At 52.4% G+C, this 24,217-nt stretch overlaps 1 protein-coding gene across 1 annotated transcript in view; it reads left to right on the top strand.

Moving 5' to 3' along the window:
* Positions 1 to 902: 902 nt before the first annotated feature.
* The window catches only part of Hcn4 (hyperpolarization activated cyclic nucleotide gated potassium channel 4), a 38,523-nt gene continuing 15,208 nt past the window's right edge, over positions 903 to 24,217 (top strand). Inside the window, exons 1-2 of the mRNA XM_076925523.1 lie at positions 903 to 1,992; positions 22,639 to 23,062. Of these exons, the coding sequence (XP_076781638.1) occupies positions 1,208 to 1,992; positions 22,639 to 23,062 (1,209 nt within the window). The 5' untranslated portion in view covers positions 903 to 1,207. The remainder of the gene's footprint in view (positions 1,993 to 22,638; positions 23,063 to 24,217) is intronic.

Genomic DNA, 24,217 nt, shown 5'->3' with positions numbered 1-24,217 from the left:
TTCGAAGTCTTACCTCGCAGAAGCGGGTCCACCCGCGCGCCCAGTGAGCGCCTGGAGAGTTTCCCCGCAAGCCCTCCTCGCCGCGCCGGGGAAGACCCACGCTAGGTTCGCCCCCCGCCCGTGGCTCGGGAAAACCCTGGGAGCCGCCCGGACTCGAAGCGTTTTCCGGAAACCCCCTCTCCAGGCGAGTTGCGGGAAAGCAGCCGCTCCGCAGCCTGACGACCGACACGCCTCCCCAGAGGAGGGTCGGAGACCCTAGCGTAGAGATAGCAGGCTAGGCAAGGAAAGCCCGAAGCTCGCGGGAGAGACTGGGAAACCCCGCCCCCCAATCTTGAGCCCCAACCGGAGCCTTCACTTGCGTGGAGCTCTCAGCCCACGGCCAGCAGAAATCATTACGCGCACCGGAGTAAGGACGCCTCCTACCTCAGTCCCTAAGGTCTGGTGAGGTTCCGCCCTGCGCCCCTCGCCGGGCCCGCCCCCCTCCGCCCCCTCTATGTCTGGGCTGGGACGCCGCTGCCCCTTTAAGAAGCCCAGGTAGGCAGGCCGGGCTGCAGAAGCCGCTCCTATGGCAACCCGCGAGCTGCGGCGGCTTCATGAATATTCCGGGGCGCGGGAGCCCGAGCGCTGCCGGAGGGCGCTCCGGGAGAGGCGGCGGCTGATGTAAGCCCGGCGGGCCGCTGGGCTCCGCTTGGCTGCGGCGGGAGTCCCCAGGACCGGGCCGGCTGGGCTCAGCTAGAGGAGGCAAAGCGAGAACCCGGGTGGCCGGCTGCAGAGCCCCGGCGGTCACACGCACGGACAGCCCCAGACGCCCGCCGGACGCACTCCCGGGAACCGCGCGGACAGTGCGCTCTGCGCTCGGGAGCGGTTCCCGGAGCGCCGTGGCCGCAGCGCCGCCGCTGCCCGCGCCCATTGTTCCCCGCGGGGGCGGGGCGCCTGGAGCCGGGCCGCGCGCCGCGCCCCTGATCGCAGGAGGGAGGGAAGAGAGGGAGGGAGCGTGGGGTCCCCGCTCCCAAGCCGGGCCCGGGAGGAGGTGCAGCGCAGCGAACCCGGGGACCCGCAGCCGGACTAGGAGCCTCCCCTCGGCGCGCAGCCGGCGCGATCATGGGCTCGTGAGGCAGCGAAGGACGCGTCCTCACTGGCAGGCGCACCTGGAGCGGGTCCCCCGTGCCGCACCCGCATCGCTGCCCCCGGCCCAGTCCCTGGCACCATGGACAAGCTGCCGCCGTCCATGCGCAAGCGGCTCTACAGCCTTCCGCAGCAGGTGGGGGCCAAGGCGTGGATCATGGACGAGGAAGAGGATGGTGAGGATGAGGGGGCCGGGGGCCGCCAAGACCCGAGCCGAAGGAGCATCCGATTGCGGCCGCTGCCATCGCCCTCGCCCTCGGTGGCCGCTGGCTGCTCGGAGTCCCGGGGTGCGGCCCTCGGGGCGACAGACAGCGAGGGGCCGGGCCGCAGCGCCGGCAAGTCCAGCACCAACGGTGACTGCAGGCGCTTCCGCGGGAGTCTGGCCTCGCTGGGCAGCCGGGGCGGCGGCAGTGGTGGAGCAGGGGGCGGCAGCAGTCTCGGGCACCTGCATGACTCCGCGGAGGAACGGCGGCTCATCGCCGCTGAGGGCGATGCGTCCCCCGGCGAGGACAGGACGCCCCCGGGCCTGGCGACCGAGCCCGAGCGCCCGGGCGCCGCGGCACAGCCCGCAGCCTCGCCGCCGCCCCAGCAGCCGCCGCAGCCGGCCTCTGCCTCTTGCGAGCAGCCCTCGGCGGACACGGCTATCAAAGTGGAGGGAGGCGCGGCCGCCAGCGACCAGATCCTCCCCGAGGCCGAGGTGCGCCTGGGCCAGAGCGGCTTCATGCAGCGCCAGTTCGGTGCCATGCTGCAACCTGGGGTCAACAAATTCTCCCTAAGGATGTTCGGCAGCCAGAAAGCGGTGGAACGCGAGCAGGAGAGGGTTAAGTCAGCTGGGTTTTGGATTATCCACCCGTACAGTGACTTCAGGTAAGAGGCCAGGTGGGGATGCTGTGGATGCCTTGTGTAGTTGCAGGCATGCTTTCTTCCCAGTCCTGCCTCCTGGCCCGAGTTAACTTTCCTTCCTTGCGCTGGGACCTCCAAGAGAACTGGGGCGCCTGGAGCGTCCCAGACACCCCTGGACCTCCTGCAGTACACTGGGAACCTCCTCAGTCTTCAAGCTCCTGGGTCTTCTTTCTCTCTTCCGGGATCTGGGCCACTTTGGAGGCAAGCTCATAGGTGTTCTGAGTTTGGCCTAGCTCTGCCTGCAGCCAGGGTAGAGCTCTGCTTGTCCAAGCCACGCACCTCCCCCTTAGAAGCTGCAGAGTCAAGGTGGCCATCCTAGAGGCAGCTCCAGGTCATTCAGCTTGCAGGGAAGGGTCACGGAGGGAGATAGCCATCTTAGCAGCTGGGTCAGCTCCTTGGGTGCTGACTGCAGGTATTAATATTTTGCTGGGCCTGTGAAGCTGCAGCCAGATTCCTGGAGGACTGAGGTTGCTGGGGCCTCAGGCCCAGGATGAAAACCCTCTACACATTTTTACCCACATTGAACGGTGTACCAGGAGCAGGTACCCTATACAGTTAACTTCCACACTGGCAGGGCAGAATGACCTTGCTCACAGTGGTCAGTGAAAATGTAAGCTGTCCTGACTGACATGCGGCTGTCTATTGATTCCCAAATGGTCCAGTGTCCCATCTCCATCCTAATGGCCTGAACTCTAGCAACTATAAGGTCTCTCATGGATCCCTAGACCAGACATGGAGAGGTATCCTGTCCCCTCTTGCACCTCTCAAATCTAATGCCAATGATCAGGAGATACCACTTGGGCCTGTGGACTGAATTGTGTCCATGAGGGGCTATGAATTGCCTCTGGGTTTGTATCGGGAATGCCTTTGTCTCAGCCAAGGTTCTGAGTCCCCACTCTCTCCTGTCTCTCGAGGCCTTCCTAGCACACCAGATTAGGCTGAAGATCTCTCTGGATTTTTTGTCCTCTCCCTGTGTCCTGCCCTGTTTCTCTCCCTTGCCTGCCTACCTGCTGGCCTGCCTGTATAAAGGAACATTTTGCCGACCAGCCTCTTTGCAAACTCCAGGGAAGCTGGATTTGTAATGAGAGCAAAGCTATTTCCTGTCCAATGAGAGAGATTTCTTTGGCTGGGAATGACCAGTCAGACAACACTTTGGTGGCTTAAAATAGGTGGTGAATAAGGAGAGGCACCTTCTTTTGGTTCCTTTCCCCGTCTCTCTCGGGAGATTGTTCTTTCTAACCCGAGTATCCAGGCTCCCTATTCTCAGAGGACAAGGAGGCAGTAGGCTTGCTAGGCAGAGCTGCCGTCTTCAAACGAGATGAGCAAAGGTCCTTGGTAGGATCCTGTGAACTCCCATAACTGGGACTGGGAGCTGATGCTCCTGTTTTGAAGCATGGGTAAGTGGACAGGAGCCATGTCTCCTTTGCCTCTGCTGTCCCTGAGTGCCCCAGGCTTCTCTTTCCTCAGAGGTGGTGACAGACAGGGTCCAGTATTGATCACTTGAGATTGCTAATGTACTCCAATCAAGTGCTCAACTTCTGTCCATATTTGTGGTGGGAAAACTTCCATTCACACGCATCTTCAAGCCCCATTATCTTACCTTCACTGACAGGAATTGATGGAGAACTTCTGACTGCAAAGCCTTGCCCTCCCCACACATCTTCCCTCAGATGGTGAAGATCTGGGACTGAAGCCATCCATCCCCCTTCCCAGTCCCCCCCAACACACACACTTGACACTTCCTAGTCGTACCTGTGCCGTTCATAACATACTAGCTTGCACCCCCTTTGCTGTAGAGGCCCCACTGATCCAGGCTTTGGAGACGTGAAGTCTGGGACATAGACAACCGAACAGGGGTCCAACTGGGTTTCCATGTGGGTTTATAACGAGCAACAGAAACTGTAGCTGGAACTGCTCATCTTCCATGCCCAGCCTTGTCTGATGCTGGGTCTATAGGATGGAAAACAGTCCATGACAATGTGTGAGTCTTTGGAGGCCAGTGGCCATGCCTCTTCTGCCTCTTAGGCCAAGTCTTGCCTTTAAATGTCAAAGAGATGAGAGATTAGCTGAATCTGCTAAGCTTAGAAAACCCATCATCACTCCTTCCAAGCCACCACTCCCCCTGGAGAACACAAGCCTTGAACCACAAAGTTTTGGGTGCTGGCCTTAGGTCTTTATCTGGAGATAGACACCATCACCCACCAGGGCTTCTGCAAGCACTTCCCAGACCCACAGAGGATTTATTCATCATTTTGATTGACAGGAAGCATTGATCTTGCAGAATTGGTTTAATAAACTATCACCAGCAAACCATGATAGATTGAGTTTGCGGTTTGGAGTTCAGGGCTGGCTGTGATGGGCTGCTTCTGACATCTGTCTGGGGAGAGGAGGGCTCGGGTACCTTTCTCTGGGAAGACATGGACTTGCTTTGAGACTCACCATAACTTGGGCAGTGACTGAGAGAGAGCAGGTCGTCTCTGCTCTGTGTCTGTATGATTCCCATCACACTAGCTATTCATGTGGCTTCTGCAGTCCCCAAGGCTTCTGGCTTCCCTTCTCCGACACCCTATTGGCTGTCTGAAGTTCATACTTACAGTTTGTTAAAGGAAGAGACCAGCATGTGGCAGCCCTCAGGACATTTTCTCCAGGCTATCAACCAAGGTCCCAGAACAGCCCTCCTCCCAACTGATGTCTATCCTAGAAGCCTGGGAATGATGGTTGGAACCTAAGAACACACAACACATTAACTAGATAATACTGGTTTCCCAAAAAGATGGGAAGGGGAAGAAAGAAAGTAGGAAGGGACCTCAAGAGAAGGTGCAGTTGCTTTTGTCCTGGAGGCTGCTTGGCTAAAAGTTCAAACACTGAGCACAGGGAGTTGACCTGGTTGTGTGTATGTTGGAGACTGTGTCTTGGGGATGTGTGGGTGGACATGGTGGTTGTCAGGGAAATTCTTATCTGGATATTAGCTCTGGGTCTACCATTGTGCCCCAAACAGCAGCTCAGCCCTGACAATAGATCAGTCAACAGCTTGGGTCGCCTGCTCTCCTCACTTTATCCTTTTAAATCCAGGAGGAAAGGAAGAGACAGAAGAATCTAAAAGCATCCTTTTATTGGGGCCAAAGCAATTGGGCTTTGGAATTCTGGATACCACAATGATGGTAGGTCCTAGAAGTTGCCTAAGACATTGTGTGGCTGGTCCCTGTACCAGATCAATGCCATTTCTCAGTACATATTCCTTGCCCAACCTGTTTGCTATTAGGTTCTGCCTTCTGTGAGCCTCAGTTTTCCTGTCCAGAAAATGGGACTCCTCTTGTTCATTTCTACGTTAGACACGAACTGAACAACTGTAGATACACAGATGATGTGAGAGTGTACAGCAAGCGGTCAAATACCTTCCCTGCCCTCCCTCTTCCCTCCCCTTGATCCTGGGTGGACCACATGGATTTCTGTCCTGGACTCTGGCCAGGGTTCTGAACTAGTTTGTCATCAGGAACTTTATGGACAATCTGTTAGAAACTACCAAGTCAGTACCTAGAGAAATACATACATATGTAGGCACATGAAATGTGACACACAGTTTCCTGTGTCTGAAGCATCCCTAAATTGAGAATCATGAGGGGCCAGATGGCTGTGGGTTCCACTGCAGAGGCCATGCCAAGAGAGGGTCTAGGCCCTCATGGGAGTTGGGTATTAGCCTTCCTTGGGGCCTCCTATGGCGTGAGTGGGGTCTGGGTCTCCCTCTGTGATCTGGATTTGGGTCTCTCACTGCTGGCAGAGTGCATAAGCAGTCAGGGATCAGAGTTAGAAACCTGAGAAAGGGGAGGAGAGTTTGGGGACTCGCCGCCTGGCTTATTTCTCAGCCTCACTCCCATGCCCTTTCCCTTGCAGCCTTGGAAAGGACTGTTCAGGAAAGAGGCAGCCTGGTTCTGGGTCTGGGAGTTTGGAGGCCCTATCTAAGGGGAGCCTTTTTTTTTTTTTTTTTTTTTTTTTTTTTTTTTTTTTTTTTTTTTTTTTTTGGGCCAGCTGTTCCTGCTGGGTATGTGAGAAGCTGGGTGAAAGACACAGCAGGCACAGGCAGCAGGGAGGGGAGGGCGCCTTGGTGCAGAGGGGAATTCCAAGGTGAGCTGCCCTGGTGGTGCCCGTCTGGTGGCACAGTGGGCTGCGGACTCTCCAGCTGTGCAGCATTCCTCACTGGAGCTAGCAGAGCTTAGGATATGTTGTCTTCATGAGCACAGGTGCCTGGAAACCCACTGGGCCGAGGGCTAAGCCCCTTGGCTATCCAGTTCTCCCTGTAGCTTGGTTCTAGCTCTTAAGACTGGTAACTGCTTCATGGGTCTGGGGCTGTGTTCTTGTTTGGCCTGGTCTCTACCCCTTTGGTTTGATGAAATAAGGCTGGTAGGCAGCAGACGTCATATAGGGAAACCAAATGGTGCTCCTCTATCTGCCTGTTCATCTGCCCTCCTCTCCAGGTTGGGAGATGTCACATTTTCAAGTCTTCCTTATGTGCTTTCAAACCATTCATCTATTCCTCCTGGCTACCTTGTGGCATCGGGTGGCACTCTGGTTGTTTTAATGAAGCTTCTCATTGGAGTGTTATCCACCTCACCCTGGGACCTAGTTGAAATGCAGCTTCCGGTGTGTAATGATATTCCTGGTGCCCTGGGACCAGGCGTGGAGTCCTGAGCGTCCAGCTCACGTGTTTAAGGCATGCTTGCAGGGCCCCGAGACTGTTTTCTATACCCTTGACAGTGGAATCCTTGCTTCCAGTCCCAGTTTCACTTCAGCAGGGCAGGGCACTGTAAAGTTAGGTGAGGCCTGGGCTTCAGAGATCAGCTTGTACCCCAGGATGTCAGATTCACAGTCTCATCTCCTGCCCTTACAGGTTTTGTTTGGGTTTGCATACTGCCGTCTGGGGGAAGCTGAAGAACAAGCAGGAAGAGACCAGGTGACCAGAGGACATGTCACCAGTCTTTCAGCTTCTCTCCAGTCCTAAGGGTCAGAGGCTGAGGCCTGAGAGAGGGAACAACGGGATAGGGTACGTAAGGATACCTTACAGCAATGAGATTTCCAGAGTAGGCAGACACTGTCAGTGTGAGTCCAGGGGTGACAGGTAGCTGTGACAGTGTCCAGCTGGAAGGGAACAGAGGCATCCTGAATAGCAGCTACCTTAGCACTTTGAGCGGGTGAAGGGAGGGTCCTGTTCCAATCCTGTGTTCTCTTTCCCTGTTCCTGTCCCTGGCTAGCAGGCTTCCCTGTGGGAGAGGCTTGTCTGCCAACTTCTTTCTCCCTCTCTTAGCCTCCAGTCAGATAACAGGGCGGACAAGTGTCAGAGAGGCCTAAGTGGCCCTTGTGTCTGCCACAACACTGGATACCAAGGGGAAAACCACGTAGCACAGAAGGTCCTGGCCCAGTCCCTTGGGGGCTTGTCGTATAACGGAGGCGACCATGGCTCCAGCCTGACTTGAGAGCTCTTACAAAGCTGCTACTGCCAGTTGTTAATTAATAGAAAGGCCACAGAGGCCAGCCAGGCAGTCCTGCTTGGGCCCAGGGGATGCTGAAGAATCCACGTTTCCCAGCCAGAGAGGGCCACGGGAGGGCAGGGGCATTGTCTTGGCTTTGGAAAGGATGCTCTCTGCCAGCCAGGCTTCCTTGCTGAGAAAGCATTGCCAGGTACCTGGAAATCTGTGGTCCCAAGGGCCAGGGAGCCACTCAAGACACGTTCTACCATCAGCAACACCCAGAGCTGGGGCAGGAGGCAGTACTGAGAGGTGGTGAGCTCTCTGGCACAGAGGATACTCAAGATAACACAGAAGAGTACTTGGGTACTCTATATCCTGTGGAGCAGATTCAGCACGGAGATAAGCTGTTTGGCTGCCATAGTGCATTGTTACGGATGTGAGCCTGGACATATACGAGGTTGAGGCCATGGATCAGACAGAAAGGTGCTTGCCCTGCAAGTACTGAGGACATGAGTTTGGATGCCCAGAATCCACATCAATCCAGGCTCAATATCTTGTGCCTTTGATCCCAGTGGGGAGGTAAAGACAGGAGGATCCCTGGGTCGTGTTAGCCAGACCACATAACCAAACTGGTGAGCCTCAAGTTTAGTGAGAGACCCTATCCTCCAAAATAAGTTGGAGAGCAATCAAGTGAACTGATGGTGACCTCTGGCTTCCACACACCTGCAAACACCTGCATAGATGTACACACACACAGACACACATACACAGACAAACACACAGAGACACATACTCACACACAGACACATGCAGACACACACAAAGACGCATACACAGACACACACACAGTCATACACACATACACACAAACACACACAGACAAACACACAGAGAGACACACAGAGATGCACACTCACAGACATATGCAGACACACACACACATACACATACAGACACACATACACACATATACACACAGACACACACATAGACACATGCACACTCACACACACAGAAACACAGACATACATATACACAGAGACAAAGACACACACACACACACAGATACACAGACACACAGATAGACACACAAACACACACACAGACACATACACACATATACACACAGACACATGCACACTCACACACACAGAAACACAGACATACATATACACAGAGACAGACACGCACATAGACACACAGACATACACAGATACACAGACACACAGATAGACAGACACACAGATAGACACACAAACATATACACACACAGACAGACACATGCACAGACACCATACAGGCACACAAACACATATATACACAGACAGACAAACACACAGAGAGACACACAGAGACACACACTCACAGACACATGCAGACACACACAAAGACACACAGACACACACAGACACACACACACACAGACACACATACACACACACAGAAACACAGACATATATACACACAGAGACAGACACACACAAACACACATATACACACACAGACACACACAAACACACATATACACACACAGACACACAGAGACACACACAGACACACAGAGACACACACAGACACACGCACACTCACACAGAAACACAGACATACATACACACAGACACACACAGATACACAGACATATAGAAACATACAGATACACAAACACACAGACACACAAACACACATATACACAGACAGACAGACACACAGATACCACACAGACATACACAGACAAACACACAGAGATACACAGAGACACACACTCACACACAGACACACATACACACACACAGACACATACACAGATACCACACAGACACACAGACATACACAGACAGACAAACACACAGAGACACACAGAGACACACACTCACACACAGACACACACACACATACATAGATACCACACAGACACACAGACATACACAGACAGACAAACACACAGAGACACACACTCACACACAGACACACACACACAGACACATACACAGATACCACACAGACACACAGACATACACAGACAGACAAACACACAGAGACACACAGAGACACACACTCACACACAGACACACACACACACACACACACACACACACACACACACACACGTTGGAAACTTCTCTCAAAAATACTGGGGAGAGCAGCTCTGGCCTCAGGGTCTTCACCTTACAGTCTGGAGCACAGGAGCCAGCTGTTTACCTTCCAACTGTGCTTAGGATTTACGTTTTGTCTCCAGTCCCTGGACCCCGGCTGTTCCTACGGAATCTCTTTCCTATCCAGCTTGCCCTTTACCACTTAGCTACCCAAACCCTTATCACTTCTGAGTTCATAACCCTTCACTCAAATAGGGAGACTAAGGTCAGGCGGGTTTATAGACCAAGAGCTACCATCATGAATGAAGCGCCTGGCATATGCCAGGTCGTGTGGGGAACTGGGTATATTTTATCTCATTTACTCTTCTAAGTGGCTCCCAGATGGTTTAATCGTGCTAAGTTTATAGAAAAGGTCACTCTAGGGGTCAGGGAGCAATTCATCCCAAGTCTCATCATTGGGAAGAACCAGCCTCATCTTCGGGACTCTGAACTTACGTCCCTCCCTCACTCCTCCTTTCTCCTCCCCTCACCTTTTCTCCTTTGCTTTAAAAACTTAATTATACAAGTTTTCCTAGAGATTATCCTCCTGAGAATCAAAACATTATGGGGGGGGGGGCTCAGGAAAAGGAGTGACAACCAGGTAAAAGGGCTCTATTAGGCTCAGAGCCCCAAAGGAAAGACATAAGCAAGCTCTTTGTCTAGGGTGTTCCTTGTGTCGCCAGAGAGTAGAGAAAGTTTTCTGAGAAGTTCACGTCAATGACAAAACCAGAACCCACTGGGTTATGTGATGTTTCTCTACAAAGGTCCAGAGGCCTACCCTCCAGATGCTCTCCTGGCAGGGACTGACTGCTGGGATTTTGGTAGCACACCAGAGTACCATTTAAGTCCCTGTTCCGGTAGGATGGCTTAGGTTCCGGGGGAGGAGGGACAGTCAGCCAGGGTGTCTGTGCTCAGTCCATCAGAGAAACACATAGTGTTGTGCTGTGTTTATTGAAGCCTTTAGAAAAGTGAGGGTGTACAGATTGGAACCCAGCTGAGGTCTGTGACTGGAACCTAGGCTCATTCTGTGCTCAGGGTTAGAGTTCAGTTTCTGATGAAGGGCTCAGCCTGAGAATGTGGTCTAGACTCAAGAGTGTGACCGCTAGGACTTTGATTGTGATTGGGATCAAGGCTCAGCTCATGAGCTGGATCAAAGGTCAGTCATGACTAGGACCAGGGGCTCATAAGATAAAGGCGTGGTTCAGGGCCAGTAGCAAAGCTTGTGAACTAATTTCAGTGTCTTCCAGGAGGCCCCGATCTTGGGGTAGGATTGAGGGCATTCACCACTCCGTGCTCCCCTTCCTTCCTGGAGCTCCTGTGCATCTTAGCATCTGAGCCGGCTGCCTTTGGTCCATACTGGTAGGCAAAGCACAAATTACAAATAAGTCGCCACTGCTGGGACTGCCAAGTCTCATACATGACCGCTCCCCACCCTGCTGTGCCCCTCATTGTTGGGGCTGGTGTCTGGTGTTCCCAGCCAGGCAGCAAGGCCCGAGGCATATGTAGAATAATGCCTGGTGATGGGCATGCGATATGTATGGGCTTCATAGCAGGACTCCCTCTGCCCAGGGTACCCAGAACTCTATACAGCATGCAGTAGGGCTTCCGGGTCTGATCCCAGTAGCTGCGGGGGCCTGATAATTGTACTGGTGGTTTTTATGTCTGTCTAAGCATTTACCCATGTGGGTGGATGTGTTATGTCTGCATGAACAAGGCTTTCAGAAATTAATACATAACAGGGCTGGCTAATACATTGTTTTCTGGGCTTGAGGAGGAACGAGGAAGGGTCATGCCCTCCAGAGGTCTACGTTCTAAGGCTGTTTCCATGTTGTGGGAAAGTTGCCACTCACCTGACAGGGGAGGATGCTGGCTCCTTGTCAGGTCTCTGGGGCTTGTTTCCGGGCGGGGTGGGGGGATAGAAAGAGGATAGCCAGTGTGGATGCAGAGCAAGTAAAGGGCAATCTGAACTGGGTCTGAAGGAGGGAGAGTCATTCTGCACACTTTCTAGGAAGACGGAGATTGGGAGTCTGAGCCATCTGCTTGGGGTGGGTGTTATCAGACTCTGGTTCTTTGAATCTGCACTACTGTGTCGCTGCTTTAACTCCCAGGCACCTGGCCCTGCTGCCTGCCTGCCTGCCTGCCTCTGCTGTTGCTGTGTATTTGCTCTGAGCCTTCCAACAGCCTTGGAGGAGATTCCCTTCTTCTCCACAAGGCCCAGAAGGCAGACACCGCTGTCATAATGTCACTGAGCGTGTGGCCTGGAGCCCAGAAGTAATTACCCTGCAGTCCCCTTGAAGGCTGGAGCAGCCCCTGTCAATAATTAACACAAGTCCCTGGCCACTGGATGCCCGGTGAGACATAGGCTCTTCTTTCTGCAGTTTCTCAGAAGATATAAGACGTCTGTTTCTTTCTACGGGCACCGGAAGACCTGCAAGCACCCAGGTCTCGTCGATCCTCATAACACCTAGGTCTCAGTGTTTCATGTAACACCTTTTAGAAGAATGTGGTCTAGCTGAGAAGTTTCTGCAGATGAGCCTAGGTTAGCTCTCCTTGCCTTCCCAACCTGGGTTTGTTTATGTGTGAGCCTTCCCTGCACCAGGAGTCTGTCCTCCCTTCATCGCCGTGGAACCTCAGCAGACTTCTTTTCTCTCTCAGCATCCAGGGTCAGGACTCAGGCTAAGCCTGAGAAGAGAGCAGAGCTAATTGCACAAATAGATATTGAGCCTGCAATCCTGACCCCATTAGTGCAAACCGAGCCAGCAGGGCCCTGCTGACCAGAGCTGATGAGAAAGAACCTCGGCCCTACTGAGTCAAGTCAGGCGAGATACTGCCATTTTATAGTCTCTGGTCCCAGAATAGTTGCAGGTATCTCTGACATCTTTCTGCTGAGGACTTGCTAGCCCTTGGGTGCAGGGGGCAGAGTGAGGGCTCTCCATTAGCTCCCAGCCCTGTGGATGGAAGGTAAGAAGACTTTTTTTTTCTGTGTTCCTTGCTATGTTTCTACCCAGGCACCAACTCGGAACAAGAGCTTAATGAAAATGATGTCACCTTCTTGCCTATGGTCCTGACTGTGTCCTCCTCCTCCTCCTGGGGACAACTCCTGAGGAGGGTTGCCCACTCCTGGAAGCTCAGAGCTGGTCTGTCGAGCGCTCAGTGCTAGGAGTCACAGAGGCTGCAGGCCACTGTGACTGTGGTGGAGGAAGCCATGGGCCACTAGGCTGTGATCTATGAAAGTCGCCATTCCAGCCCCAGAGGCTCTTGGGAGGCAGCATCTAGAACAGGCCCCGGGGGAGTGTGGGAATCAAAGGCCAGTCTAGCTGGTGGGCTTAGCTGAAGCTTACTTCTGTGGCCTCTTTTCTCTGTTTGAATAGGAGAGAGACGAGAGTTGCGGTTTTTTTTTGTTTTGTTTTGTTTTGTTTAGCAAGGTCCCAAAGCCTGAGTGGTGGTCACTGCAGGGTCCCCAAGGTCTTTATGTAATCTGGCCTCTCTAGAATGAGGCAGGAAACACCCTGTCTCCATTCACTTTCTACTGCTGTGATAAACACCGACTAAATGCCACACAGGGAGGAAGGGTTTATTTGTCTTACTGCGAATCATGGTCACGGTCCACCATAAAGGGAAGTCAGGGCAGGAACTGAAGCCAGACCCTGGAGGCAGGAGCTGATGCAGAGACTGTGGAGGGGTGCTGCTGACTGAGTCCGCTCCTCACCTCATGACTTGTACGGTCTGTTTCTTCTTAGTGTAACCTAGGACCCCTTGTCTTAGGGGTAGTCCTGCCCATGCTGAGCTGGGCCTCCCATAGCAACCATTACTCAGAAAATGCCCCCCCTAGACTTGCCTACAGGCAATGTGATGGGGGCATTTTCACAATTGAAGTTCTCTCTTCCCAGATGACCCCAGCTTGAGTGAAATTGACAAAACAAAACAAAAACAAAAAACAAATAACCTGAACAACTTGCAGGCACACCCCCTACTGCCTCGTGCTACTCACTTTGGGGGCCCATGTGGTGGGCTTTCCTAAGGGCCCTCTGGCCTGAAGCATCTGCTGGGGTAGCTCCCCCTTGCCTCAATCCTGCATTAGCTCCCTAGGGCCCCAGTCAAATTCTGACTGCTCTGCCCCGTGCCCCGCCCAGGGGGACAGGCCCTCTTCTCTAAGGAGCTTTTTCTCACCTTTCCCTACACAGGTTGTTAGAAATCAGAATCATGAAAACCAGGCTCAGAGAGCACTCAAGGAGCTCACCCCTTGCTCAGACTCCTTGTTAAGACAGTTTTCCTGAGGAGAAGTACAGCTCCATCTAGCCCCAGGCCCTCGGAGCCCGCTTACCGCAGTGGGATCCTTACTGCTCAACTAACTTCACCTCAGCAAAATCAGAGTGTTCAGCAAAACTTGGTTTTATGGGTCCTCCCTACCGTAGCTACTGTGGTCCAAACCCATGGGAGGCCTTGGTGCAACTCCAGCGAGTGCATTTTCTCCTTCACCCTGGTAGGCCTTTCTGCAAGGGCAGGTGAGGCCAGGTACCTGGCTTCCCTTGGGGGCAGGGCAGTGCTCACGTGTTCTACAACAATACACTATTTTTATCCCAGGCTCCTGAATGGTAGATCGGAAGGCTGGGGGGTTGGGGGGGGAGTGGTACTCGAGTCTTTGATTCTTGCGGATAGATCTAAGTTTGTTAAGTGCCAATCCCCTCCCAGTTTTCTTGAGATCTTCTTCTCTTGCTCCGGACGTGAAGATGCTGGGTGTTTAGCTTGAGGGAGTTCAGCATCCTGAAAACGTGGACTGCTGTAGTGGAGAGCAAGCGATGTCTCTTGCTGTGCTGTTCGATGTGTGTGCCTCTGTGTGTACACACATATGCGTGTACACAGATTCTAGTTTGTGTCTGTGTACAGGGAACTCAGCCTCTGAGAAAAGCAATGGGTTATCACCTCAAAGTGTCCCCAGCAGCCAGGCTAGGAGGAGAACACATGTCATCGAGAGGTACAGTAACAGTCTATTCCTAGGGAATCTACAATCCCCATGGCTCCTGAAGGGCCCAGAAGAATCCCAGCTTCTGGGCCTGTCTCTCAGGGCATCCCTGTCTTTCCTATACAGGCTGAGGGTGCTGACCTGCACTTGCTTCCTTTTCTTTCTCCAGGCTCAGCCTGATACCCAGCCTCTCTGACCTCTATGATGCCTTTAGCGTGCATGGCCTTGTCCTCTGTGTATTGATGGTGGTGGATCTGAGGAGGGAGGGCCGTGAGAGATACAGACCACAGCAGCTTAGAGACAAAAGGAGAACTGAGACCCTTGGGCTCCTGTCCCTGCTCTCTCCTTGTGTCCAGGCCACAGCACTGATCCCTGGACCCATTTGAGGCTGTGGTAGCCAGCAGGCCACACTGTCCCTTCATGCCTTGGCTGAATTCCCTTCTGGTAGCCACAGCCTCTGTGATGCAGAACCAAAGAAGCGGCATCTTTCCCAGCGTAGGTAACCTTTACCATTGAGTTGGTCTCTATGTCATCAGCTCCCCCATGGGTGGGTCTGTCTTCTCTCAGAAGAGTGCTGCTTTAAGTAAAATGGGGAACGGGGGGGGGGGCGGTTACAGGGTCCCCACAACTCCCAGGCGATGCCCTGCATTTCATTGGCACAGAATGATGATGGTGGTGAGAATGGCCAGTATGTGCTGGTTACGTACACCATATAGTGTGTTCGAAATAGTATCTCAGGAGCTGGGGATGTACTCAATTGATAGAGTGCTTGCCTGGCATATACAAAACCTTAGGTCCATTCCCCGTTATTACGTACATCTGGCATGGTGGCACACACCCCTAATCCCAGCACTTGGCAGAGGTAGAGAGAGGCTGGAGGGTCAGAAGTTCAAAGTCATTCCAACCTGGGCTATAAGAGACTCTGTCTAAAACAGGGAAATATGAGTATCTTAGCTAATCCAACATGGAACTTGTCACCAATACCGATGTCAGACCCTTTCCCTCATCTGCTAGAGCCCAGACCTTGAGCAGACACCCAGGTGCCTATGTCCCATAGCTGAAGGATCATCGTCTGGAAGGGGTGGGTTGGTCATAGCCCACAGCTTGCCTTGTCCCCACTGCGAGGCTGACACCAGCCTTCACTGTATTTTGAGAGGGCTAGGACTTTAACCTAACTAGTGAGGGACCTTAGAAGAGACGAGGACTAAAGGGTCATTCAGAGACCTTTGAGACCAAAACAGTTGTTACTCAAGTGACAGATGATTGTGGAGCCATTAGAAAAGCATGCTCAGACCCCCAGCCCAAGCTCAGCTGGCAACCCTTGGTTGTGAGTCTGTGTCTGCAGCAGCCGAGGCAGCTGGGAGCAGCTACCTGGGAGCCCTGTGATTCTGAGTCAGAGATTTTTGAGGTGGGTTAAAAATAGAGCCCTGGTGGCCAGGCGGGGTGTGTGTGTGGGGGGGGGAGAGCAGTCTCTCCACTGTTGTAGGGAGACCCTGGGGCCTGAGGGGGGCTGGGCAGGAAGGAAGTGGTGGAAGGAGTAGGCTCCCCTCTAGATGCCTGAGCTGAGAGGGTGATAGCAGATGAATAGGTCAGCTATGACTGGAGTGAGCTTGACACGCAAGCCCAGGACAGAGGCCAGCAGGGTCTACTCACCAGCAGACAGACAGCAGGTGACTGGATGTGAAACAAAGGACAGGCATAGCAAGCAGGAACCTGGACAGAGAGGGAGGGTGGCAGGTTCTGCCACAGTGGCCTGCGGCCTGCAGGCTGGACTCGAGGCTTTGGCTGTAGTCTTTATAGAGCTTAAAATAAAAGGCTGAACTGGGGCTGTAGCTTTGTTAGTAGAGTGTGTGCCAAGCATGCATGAGGCCCTGGGTTCAATCCCTGGGACAACACAAAGCCAGGCTTGCCAGCACGTGCCGGCAGTCCATTTATTCATTCAGGAGGTGGAAACAGGATCTTCAAGGTCATCCTCTGCTATATATCCAGATGGCGTCTAGCCTGGTCTACATGAGACCACTGAGAAAGGATGTCTCAAGAGGGAGGTACTGAAGAGGTGGGCAAGAGAGGTTCCACAGGCTCCTCCGTGTCTAGAAAGAGAGGAAGAGAGTGAGCAAAGAGGTCTGGTGGCAGAAAGGGAGGGGACATTCTGGCGAATCATCCCTTCTCTGTGGAGTTGTAGGTAGTGGTGTCTGCTAGTGGGAAAGTGACTTCAGAGTCTCTGGACTCTAGAAGAGGGCCCATCGGTGGGTGGGGGTATCCACTGTGGTCTCCTGGAAGGTCCTGGCAGGGATAAGGGTCCATCTGAGAGTGGGGACAGGAGCTGCTCAGGGGCTTGGATGTTTAGTCTAATGGGTGAGCACTTCTTGCTGAACCACATTCAGACATGGAAAGAAAGAGAACCCCTCCAGGCCAGGGCTGTGTTTTTGTGAAGACTGTTCCAGAAAGGTCAGCACGAGAGGTGAGGCTGTGGTAAGAGAAGGGAGGGCTGGACCATCATGTCTGGGACAGGAAGCTCTTTGGGGGAGAGTCTGAAGAGTCAGCAGACTGTAGCTCTGGGACCCTGAAGCCAACCAGGCACAGCTGCAGAAAGCGGGAGGAAGGGAGGGAGGGAGGGCAGAGAGGCTCAGACTGAGCCGAGCTGGGGCAATTGCAGGTGCTCACGTGGTCTAGGGTGTGTGGCTGCAGTGGACAGTAAGATGGGTCCTTAGGATTGGGGCTTCTAGCCTCCAAGAGCCTGTCTGCACACACAGCATAGAGCCGAAGTCCCCCAGGGTAGTGGCAGGACAGAGTGGAATGAAAGGTTGCAAACCAGGTGCCAGGATTGCCACGGTCCCCATGGGTGGCAGAGAGACGCTGGAGGATGGCCAAGAGATGACAGGATGCCCAAAGGATCTGGTAGGCATTTCTACCAGAGGCAGGTAGTGACAGCAGGAAGCAGGGGAGGGAGGATGCTGACTCACTCTGACCTTGAGGTGTGAGGGGCTCTGGGGAGAATGATGGTCTAGGTTCATTAAAGAGAGTGTGGATGGATCAGAGAGTGAAGAAGCCGAGGAGAAAGGAATCAAGGGAGAGTGTATGGGAAAGAGTTTGGGGGAGGGAGGGAAAGGGGAACAGAATTTGGGAGTAATAAAATATCACTAGCCTAACTTCTATGGAATTGTGATGTGCATGACTCTGGAGTTGGGCTGTTTGCCCTTGAATTCTTGATTCACTATATATATAGCAAGGTTCTCAACTTACTGGGCCTCAGTCTCCTTGTCATAAAATGGGCATAACCAGTGTCTGCTTCTTAGTGTCTTTATGAGGACAAAAGAAGTAATCCCCATACAGACTAGTGCCTGGCAGGTAGCAGGTGCCTAACAACTGCTGACTGCAGTCCTGTGTCTCGCTGTCTGTCACCATGGGGCAGTTCCTTTACTGAACAGATAGTGCACGATTGGAGGAGATTGTCTCAGCTCTCATCACTTTCCCAAGATGTGAAGACTCCTGTGATTTGTTGAAGGGCTAGCAAGGAGGGTAGGAAGTTGAGGATGAAGGGAAACTGGGCATCTGCTAACAGACGCTCAAGCCCAAGGCAGGAAACACAGGTCACTTGTGAAGTGAAGATGAAGACTTGGGGCCTTGGATAAGGAGAAAGACTTCTAAAGCCGATGGCTATGGAAGAACAAGGCTGAGGATGAGAAGGATCCTTGGAGGGGAGGCCAAGGGTCCTGTTGGCTACTATGAAGGAGCTGAGGGAAAGAAGAGGAAAGGGGTGGCTGGGCTGCCATATTAAGGAGTTCAGGTCTTTTGTCTTACAGGTTCCCATAGGTTTCAAGCCAATGGTAGCCTGTTCATGACTTGGAACGATAATGCAGGGGCATGTGTGTTGGAGGCAAACTATGGAGGATGGGAGACCACGTAGTAGGTGCGGCAAAGGTACAGAGATTCAGATCTAGGTCAGAAAGGGCACTTTGAGGCAGCATCACAGGAAGCCAGAGAAGACCTGGTAACTTCGGAGGGGTTTGTGGAGGCAGGCGGGGTAAGGGAGGTCGGTGGAAAGCAGCTGGGAGGTTTGTGAGCCCTGGCTGCAGGAACAGGAATGCAGATTGTACCTTTCAGCTTAGAGGACGATGCTGAGTTCGGCTGTGTACTCACTGGGTGTAGAGACAGCTGGCCCTCCAGGTGGGCACATTCTGCAGGCAGGTGGGACGGCAGGTCGGGTGCTAGGAGGAGGGTGGGGGCTTGGAGCAGGAACCATCTGCACACAGGAGTAGAAAGAAACAGGGTGCTGCTTAACACGGTGGAGGGCCAGCACTGCAGGCTGCATCCAGGGAGGGACCCAGGGCTGAGACAAAGACCTGTCCCTCAGGAGCCTGAAGCCTGCTAAGAGCTGAAACCAGGGTTCAAGCTAGCCAAGACCTTAGGTTGGAGGTTAAAGAGGCCCAGAGGAGGGAGCTATTCAGATGAACATGGAATGATGGGAAAAATCTGAATGGCAAGACGATGGTGTTCTCCTTACAGATGACAGGATTCCCTGGGGATATCATTTGTGCAAAAAAAAAAAAAAAAATGTATCCACGTGGGCGTGGCTGGAGGTGGATGTAGGTATGAGGGCAAAATGGGGACACAGACAATTGTTTACCAAAAGTCACTCGTGTGTATGCATGTTTGCATCTGTGCGATGGGTGGTACACACACACATACCACCTGTGTATTTGTGCTCACAGGCAAACGTGAGCTTATGAGGAAACAAGGAGGCTAGAGGAAGCCATCTTCTTCAGCCCACATAGAAGGAGAGGATCCTTTGTCTAGTCTCTGGGTTCAAGGTCAGGAGTTGCTATCTTCTCTGCTCCCATCTCCATGGAAGGTAGCCCCTTCCCCTCAGCCACCAAATGATGTAATTCAGACCACAGAGTAAAAGGCTATTTGCCTATTTGCTGACCCTCAGTCCTTCTACACATGGGTCCTAGAACCTCAGTGTCAGCTTCTGGAATCCCGCTCTCCACCATCTACCTGATGCAGACAGGAGGCAAAAGCCTGCCACCAAGCAGATACAGGTCTGACATCCTGGGACTGAGCCAGAGCCTAGCTCTTGCTTTCTGAATAGCCCATCAGCACTGGGCCGAGAAAGGCACTGGAGAGACCAGGCCTCTAATTCTGACATGTGCCAACTGCAGAGCGTCTTGGTCTGGCTGCCCATTGCTTCTTTACCCCAGCAGGGTGCCTGCCCTGTGGTTGGCTGTCTTGGATTGTGATGTTATTTCTGAATGGCTCGAGGGACAGTGGTGTGCTGAGAACATTGCACATCTATCTTATGGCTCCAGTAACTCCACTGGTCCTTGGACTTTAGTCTTCCCTTCTGAAGGATGGGTACAGCTCTTCCTGGCTGACTGATCGATCAGATGACTTTTAATCCTAGAGAGATCTTCTGTACCCTAACACAGGCCAGACCTTAGGAGGCCCTGATATCAGGAAACTCGCTCCTCTCAGTTTTTCTCAACGATCCTTTCTTCTCCTGTGTCTGGGGCAAGGGTGCACCTACCTTGATAGGACCCTCTCCACTATGACACAGTACCAAGAAGGTTCATCTGTCTCCTACAGCCTGCAGAGCTGCCTACCCCCACCTACCCACCCACCCGAGGCCAGATTTTGCAGTTTTATTGACCTCTCTGAATCTTGCCTCTGCTCCTCGTTAGCCGAATGGCTCCAAGCAAATGCTTCTCTTTGAGCCCCAGTGTTATCATCTTTAAAACACAGACAGAAATAACTGTAGTACTGGTGTGGGGGGTCAAACAATCTTATTCACAGAAAGCACAAAGTTGAGGGGTAAACCCTTGTGCAGCAAGCATTTGTGGGTTCTTTATGAATAAAGGCTTTTCTGTCTTCAAGGAGCCACCAATACAAAATGCTAGTCACAAGAAAGACTCACTTGAGATACTTCTGGCCACCCAGACTGGGGATGAAGAGAGGGTGGTATACACAGAAGATCCGGCAGGGAAGCTGTTGCCAAGCTTCCCTGGCTGGACCTGCAGACTGGGGCTGGCAGGCGTGACGGACACTGTCCATGGTGCTGAACACAATTTTGGGCTTAGTTCAGAGATTTGTGCAACCATCTGGCAAAGAGCACAGAGACACTGTCTACAAGGCCAAGAGCAGTCCCCAGAACCTGAATCCCCTCACCTTCCCAGTGTGGTCGCCAAGAGCTACATCTTCAGATGCCCAGCTGCAAGGGATGGCTTTTAGACCCCCAAGGCTTATCCTCCAAGGGGATCAAATTCCCTGAGGTCAAGGCATCTGAATGCTGAAGCAATAGGTGCTGTCATCTGATCAGTCAGGTGCTGTGGTCCCTGGCTTCTGTCAATGCCTCTCCTGTTTATTACAGATTTCCCCCTGGCCCTACCCCTAGTGGAAGTTTTGCTTCAGCAAGTCCCTGGAGAGTGCGCCTTTCACCTCATATGTCTTTCCTGCCAGTTGATTCATTGAAGACATTTATTTACTGATTTAATAATATAGGGCATGGGTCAAGACATTTTACTGGACTCAGTTTATTTTGTTCTTATGGCAAGTTTTGCTGTGATGTATGTGAGTCACTCCCCTGAGCAGATGAGAAGAACTGAGGCAGGAGAGTCTCAGTGAGTAGAACTGGAGCAGATGCAAGGTTGGCTGTCTCTAGAACTCTACCCACCCCCCACCCTCACAGAGGGTGATTCGCCCCTCACAGAGCTCCAGGACAGGAGAAGGAAGTGCCAGTATTCTAACCCCAGCCCAGATCGGCTAAGGGATATCTGGAAACTCAAGATTGAAACAGTTAGTCAGAATGTAAGGAAATGGGTGGTTTTGCCTCATGCAATTTAGTTTTATGAAGACCACTAAATGCAAACATTCTCCTGTTAATTACTGTCTTGAATTTGGTCTGTAATTGAGGGAACCAGAGCCGGGGAGGGGCGGGGGTGCAGAAATCCGCTGGAGTGGCAGGCCTGCTGGAGTCAGCATTCCCAGCCGCTTTGCACCCAATCTGTTAATTTTAGAAACTCCTCTAGCCTGGGTATATTATTAGATTTATGTACGAAGGGCCACATGGTTCTAAGTGGCTCCTCTATGGAACAGTCTTTTTGTTTGTTTGTTTTCCCCAGGAGATGAAATGAAAAGGAATGATGGTGCGCTCTCTCTCTCTCTCTCTCTCTCTCTCTCTCTCTCTCTGTGTGTGTGTGTGTGTGTGTGTGTACACATGGGTATTTGCATGCTGTGTGTATGAATGGGGATACCCGGGTGTGGCTTCTAATAAGTACATACAGCTCTCTTTGAATGACTAGTATGTGGCTGGGCAGCGTGTACCCAGATCAAGAACGCCCTGTAGAATCTGGACCCAAAACTCACTGGTGGATGTAGTGTGTTCTTTAAAGAAATATATGAAGGCTGGATAACACTCCTGTATCAATGTGCAAACTGGGCAGAGAGATGGTAAGGCATTTCCTGGTTTAGGGGGTTACTAGAGAGTCAACGTGAGGCATGCTAGATCACAATTGTAAGAGTCTACACAGCGAGGAAACTCAGAATGAGGAGCCTTGGACCCACTTGATGTCACATAAGGTATCAGTGACAGACTCAAGCTGGAGCTAAAGCCTCTGCCTCTCAGGCACCTGATGGGTGATTGGGTGTCCCGTTCTCTGGTCATGCTTGATGGCATGGCTGTCAGCCTATCTCAGCCACAGTTAAACCCCAGGGAACATAAGGGCAGCCTGGCCTGAACCTGGGGAAGATGATCTGAGTTTCTTTTGTCACTAAAGTAGTCTCTTATTTGTTCCCAGAGGTCACTGTTCAGTTGTGTTCCAGGTTGCCTCTGGCTGGAGAGGATATAAACCTGGGAAGCTCCCAGAATGCAGATGGAGGGTATCCTGGTGAATGAGGAACCTTTGCCTGTGCCATGCCCTGTGTTTACAACCTCTACACCTTGCCCTGATGCTCACACTCCCGTCTCCCTGAGTGCCCCAGAAGCCCCAGGGTCTCCCCTGTGTCTGTAGCTTGCCCTCGCTCTCCTGGTGACTGACCTCTTTGTCACTCTGGGCAGATTTTACTGGGACCTGACGATGCTGTTGCTGATGGTGGGGAATCTGATCATCATCCCCGTGGGCATCACCTTCTTCAAGGATGAGAACACCACCCCCTGGATCGTCTTCAACGTGGTGTCAGACACGTTCTTCCTCATTGACTTGGTCCTCAACTTCCGCACGGGGATTGTGGTGGAGGACAACACAGAAATCATCCTTGACCCCCAGAGGATTAAGATGAAGTACCTGAAAAGCTGGTTTGTGGTAGATTTCATCTCCTCCATCCCCGTCGACTACATCTTCCTCATAGTGGAGACTCGCATTGACTCAGAGGTCTACAAAACCGCCAGGGCTCTGCGTATCGTCCGCTTCACTAAGATCCTCAGCCTCCTGCGCCTCTTACGACTTTCCCGCCTCATCCGATATATTCATCAGTGGGAAGAGGTGAGTGGTTGGACAGAAACTTTCTGTGGGAGGACCAGGTCCCTGCCAAGATGGCAGAGCCAGTGGGTACTCTCTGAGAACTGGAGATGGGTTGCATGGCTGTTGCCTGCTCCAAGAGGACAAGCATCTGCAGTGTCCTTTGTGATTCTGTAGCCAGTGTTAGTTTCGATACACAGCATTTCACAGATTGCATCTCACTTTAAGTCTGTAACAGTCACAAAGGATACCATACGGTTACTGTTGGCACTCATGCTCTGAGACGGGGATTTTCATGAGAGTGATTTGGGAGGAGGGCATCTTTTGGAGAACATGGTAAGAAAAACAGGGCAAGAGGGTCCAGGACAAATGAGAAGCCAGTGAGGTGAGGGATCAAGCAAAGTCCCATGGGGAGCTCTGGGCACAGTGTACACCTTACCCTGAACTTGTGCTAACCAGGGAAGAGAGTTGGAATGGTTACATCCTCTTGTGTAAGAGTCAGTTGTCCAAGGCACTCTTAGGTCTTATGTCACAGCCAAATCAGTTTCCAGCTTCCAGGTAGGTACTGATTGTAGAGGCCAAAAGCCCCTGGGGCACTGAAGTCCTGTGTATAAAACTGTAAGGAAATTCAAGAGTCTGAGGACTCTAGCTACACATATTAAAGTTTGAAAAGCCTCAGATAGACTAGGTGGGTTCACATCATTCGAAGGTCCTCAACTCCCTCCCTGCTGGAGCACTGGCCCACAGGCTGGGGTGGGGGGTGGGGTGGGGGGCTGAGGCCACAAGAGCAGGTGACATCTCTAGGTGTCATCGCTTTGCCTCTGTCCTGGTTTGCATTCTGTTGCTGTTAAAGTCACAGTCCTGTGGCTTACAGTCCATCATAAAGGAAGTCAGGGCAGATGCTCCAGGCAGAAACCTAGAAGCAGAAATGGAAACAGAGGTCACAGAGGGGTGCTGCTTACTGCCTTGCTGCTCCTGGCTCGCTCAGCCTGCTTTCTTATGCATTCCTAGGACCACCTGCCCAGGCTTTGCCCTTGTGGCTTGGGTTTTTGCATATCAATAATTAATCAAGACAGTACCCTCCAGGCTTACCTACAGGGGATATTTTCTCAGCTGAGGTTCCTTCTCTCAGATGCCTCCAGTTTGTGTCAAGTTGATAAGGACTAACCACCGGAGCTC

Source organism: Arvicanthis niloticus, chromosome 26, assembly GCF_011762505.2.
Source record: "Arvicanthis niloticus isolate mArvNil1 chromosome 26, mArvNil1.pat.X, whole genome shotgun sequence".
Classification (NCBI taxonomy): domain Eukaryota; kingdom Metazoa; phylum Chordata; class Mammalia; order Rodentia; family Muridae; genus Arvicanthis; species Arvicanthis niloticus.
The sequence above is the reverse complement of the archived record's forward strand: the minus strand, read 5'-3'. Positions and strand labels throughout refer to the sequence as shown.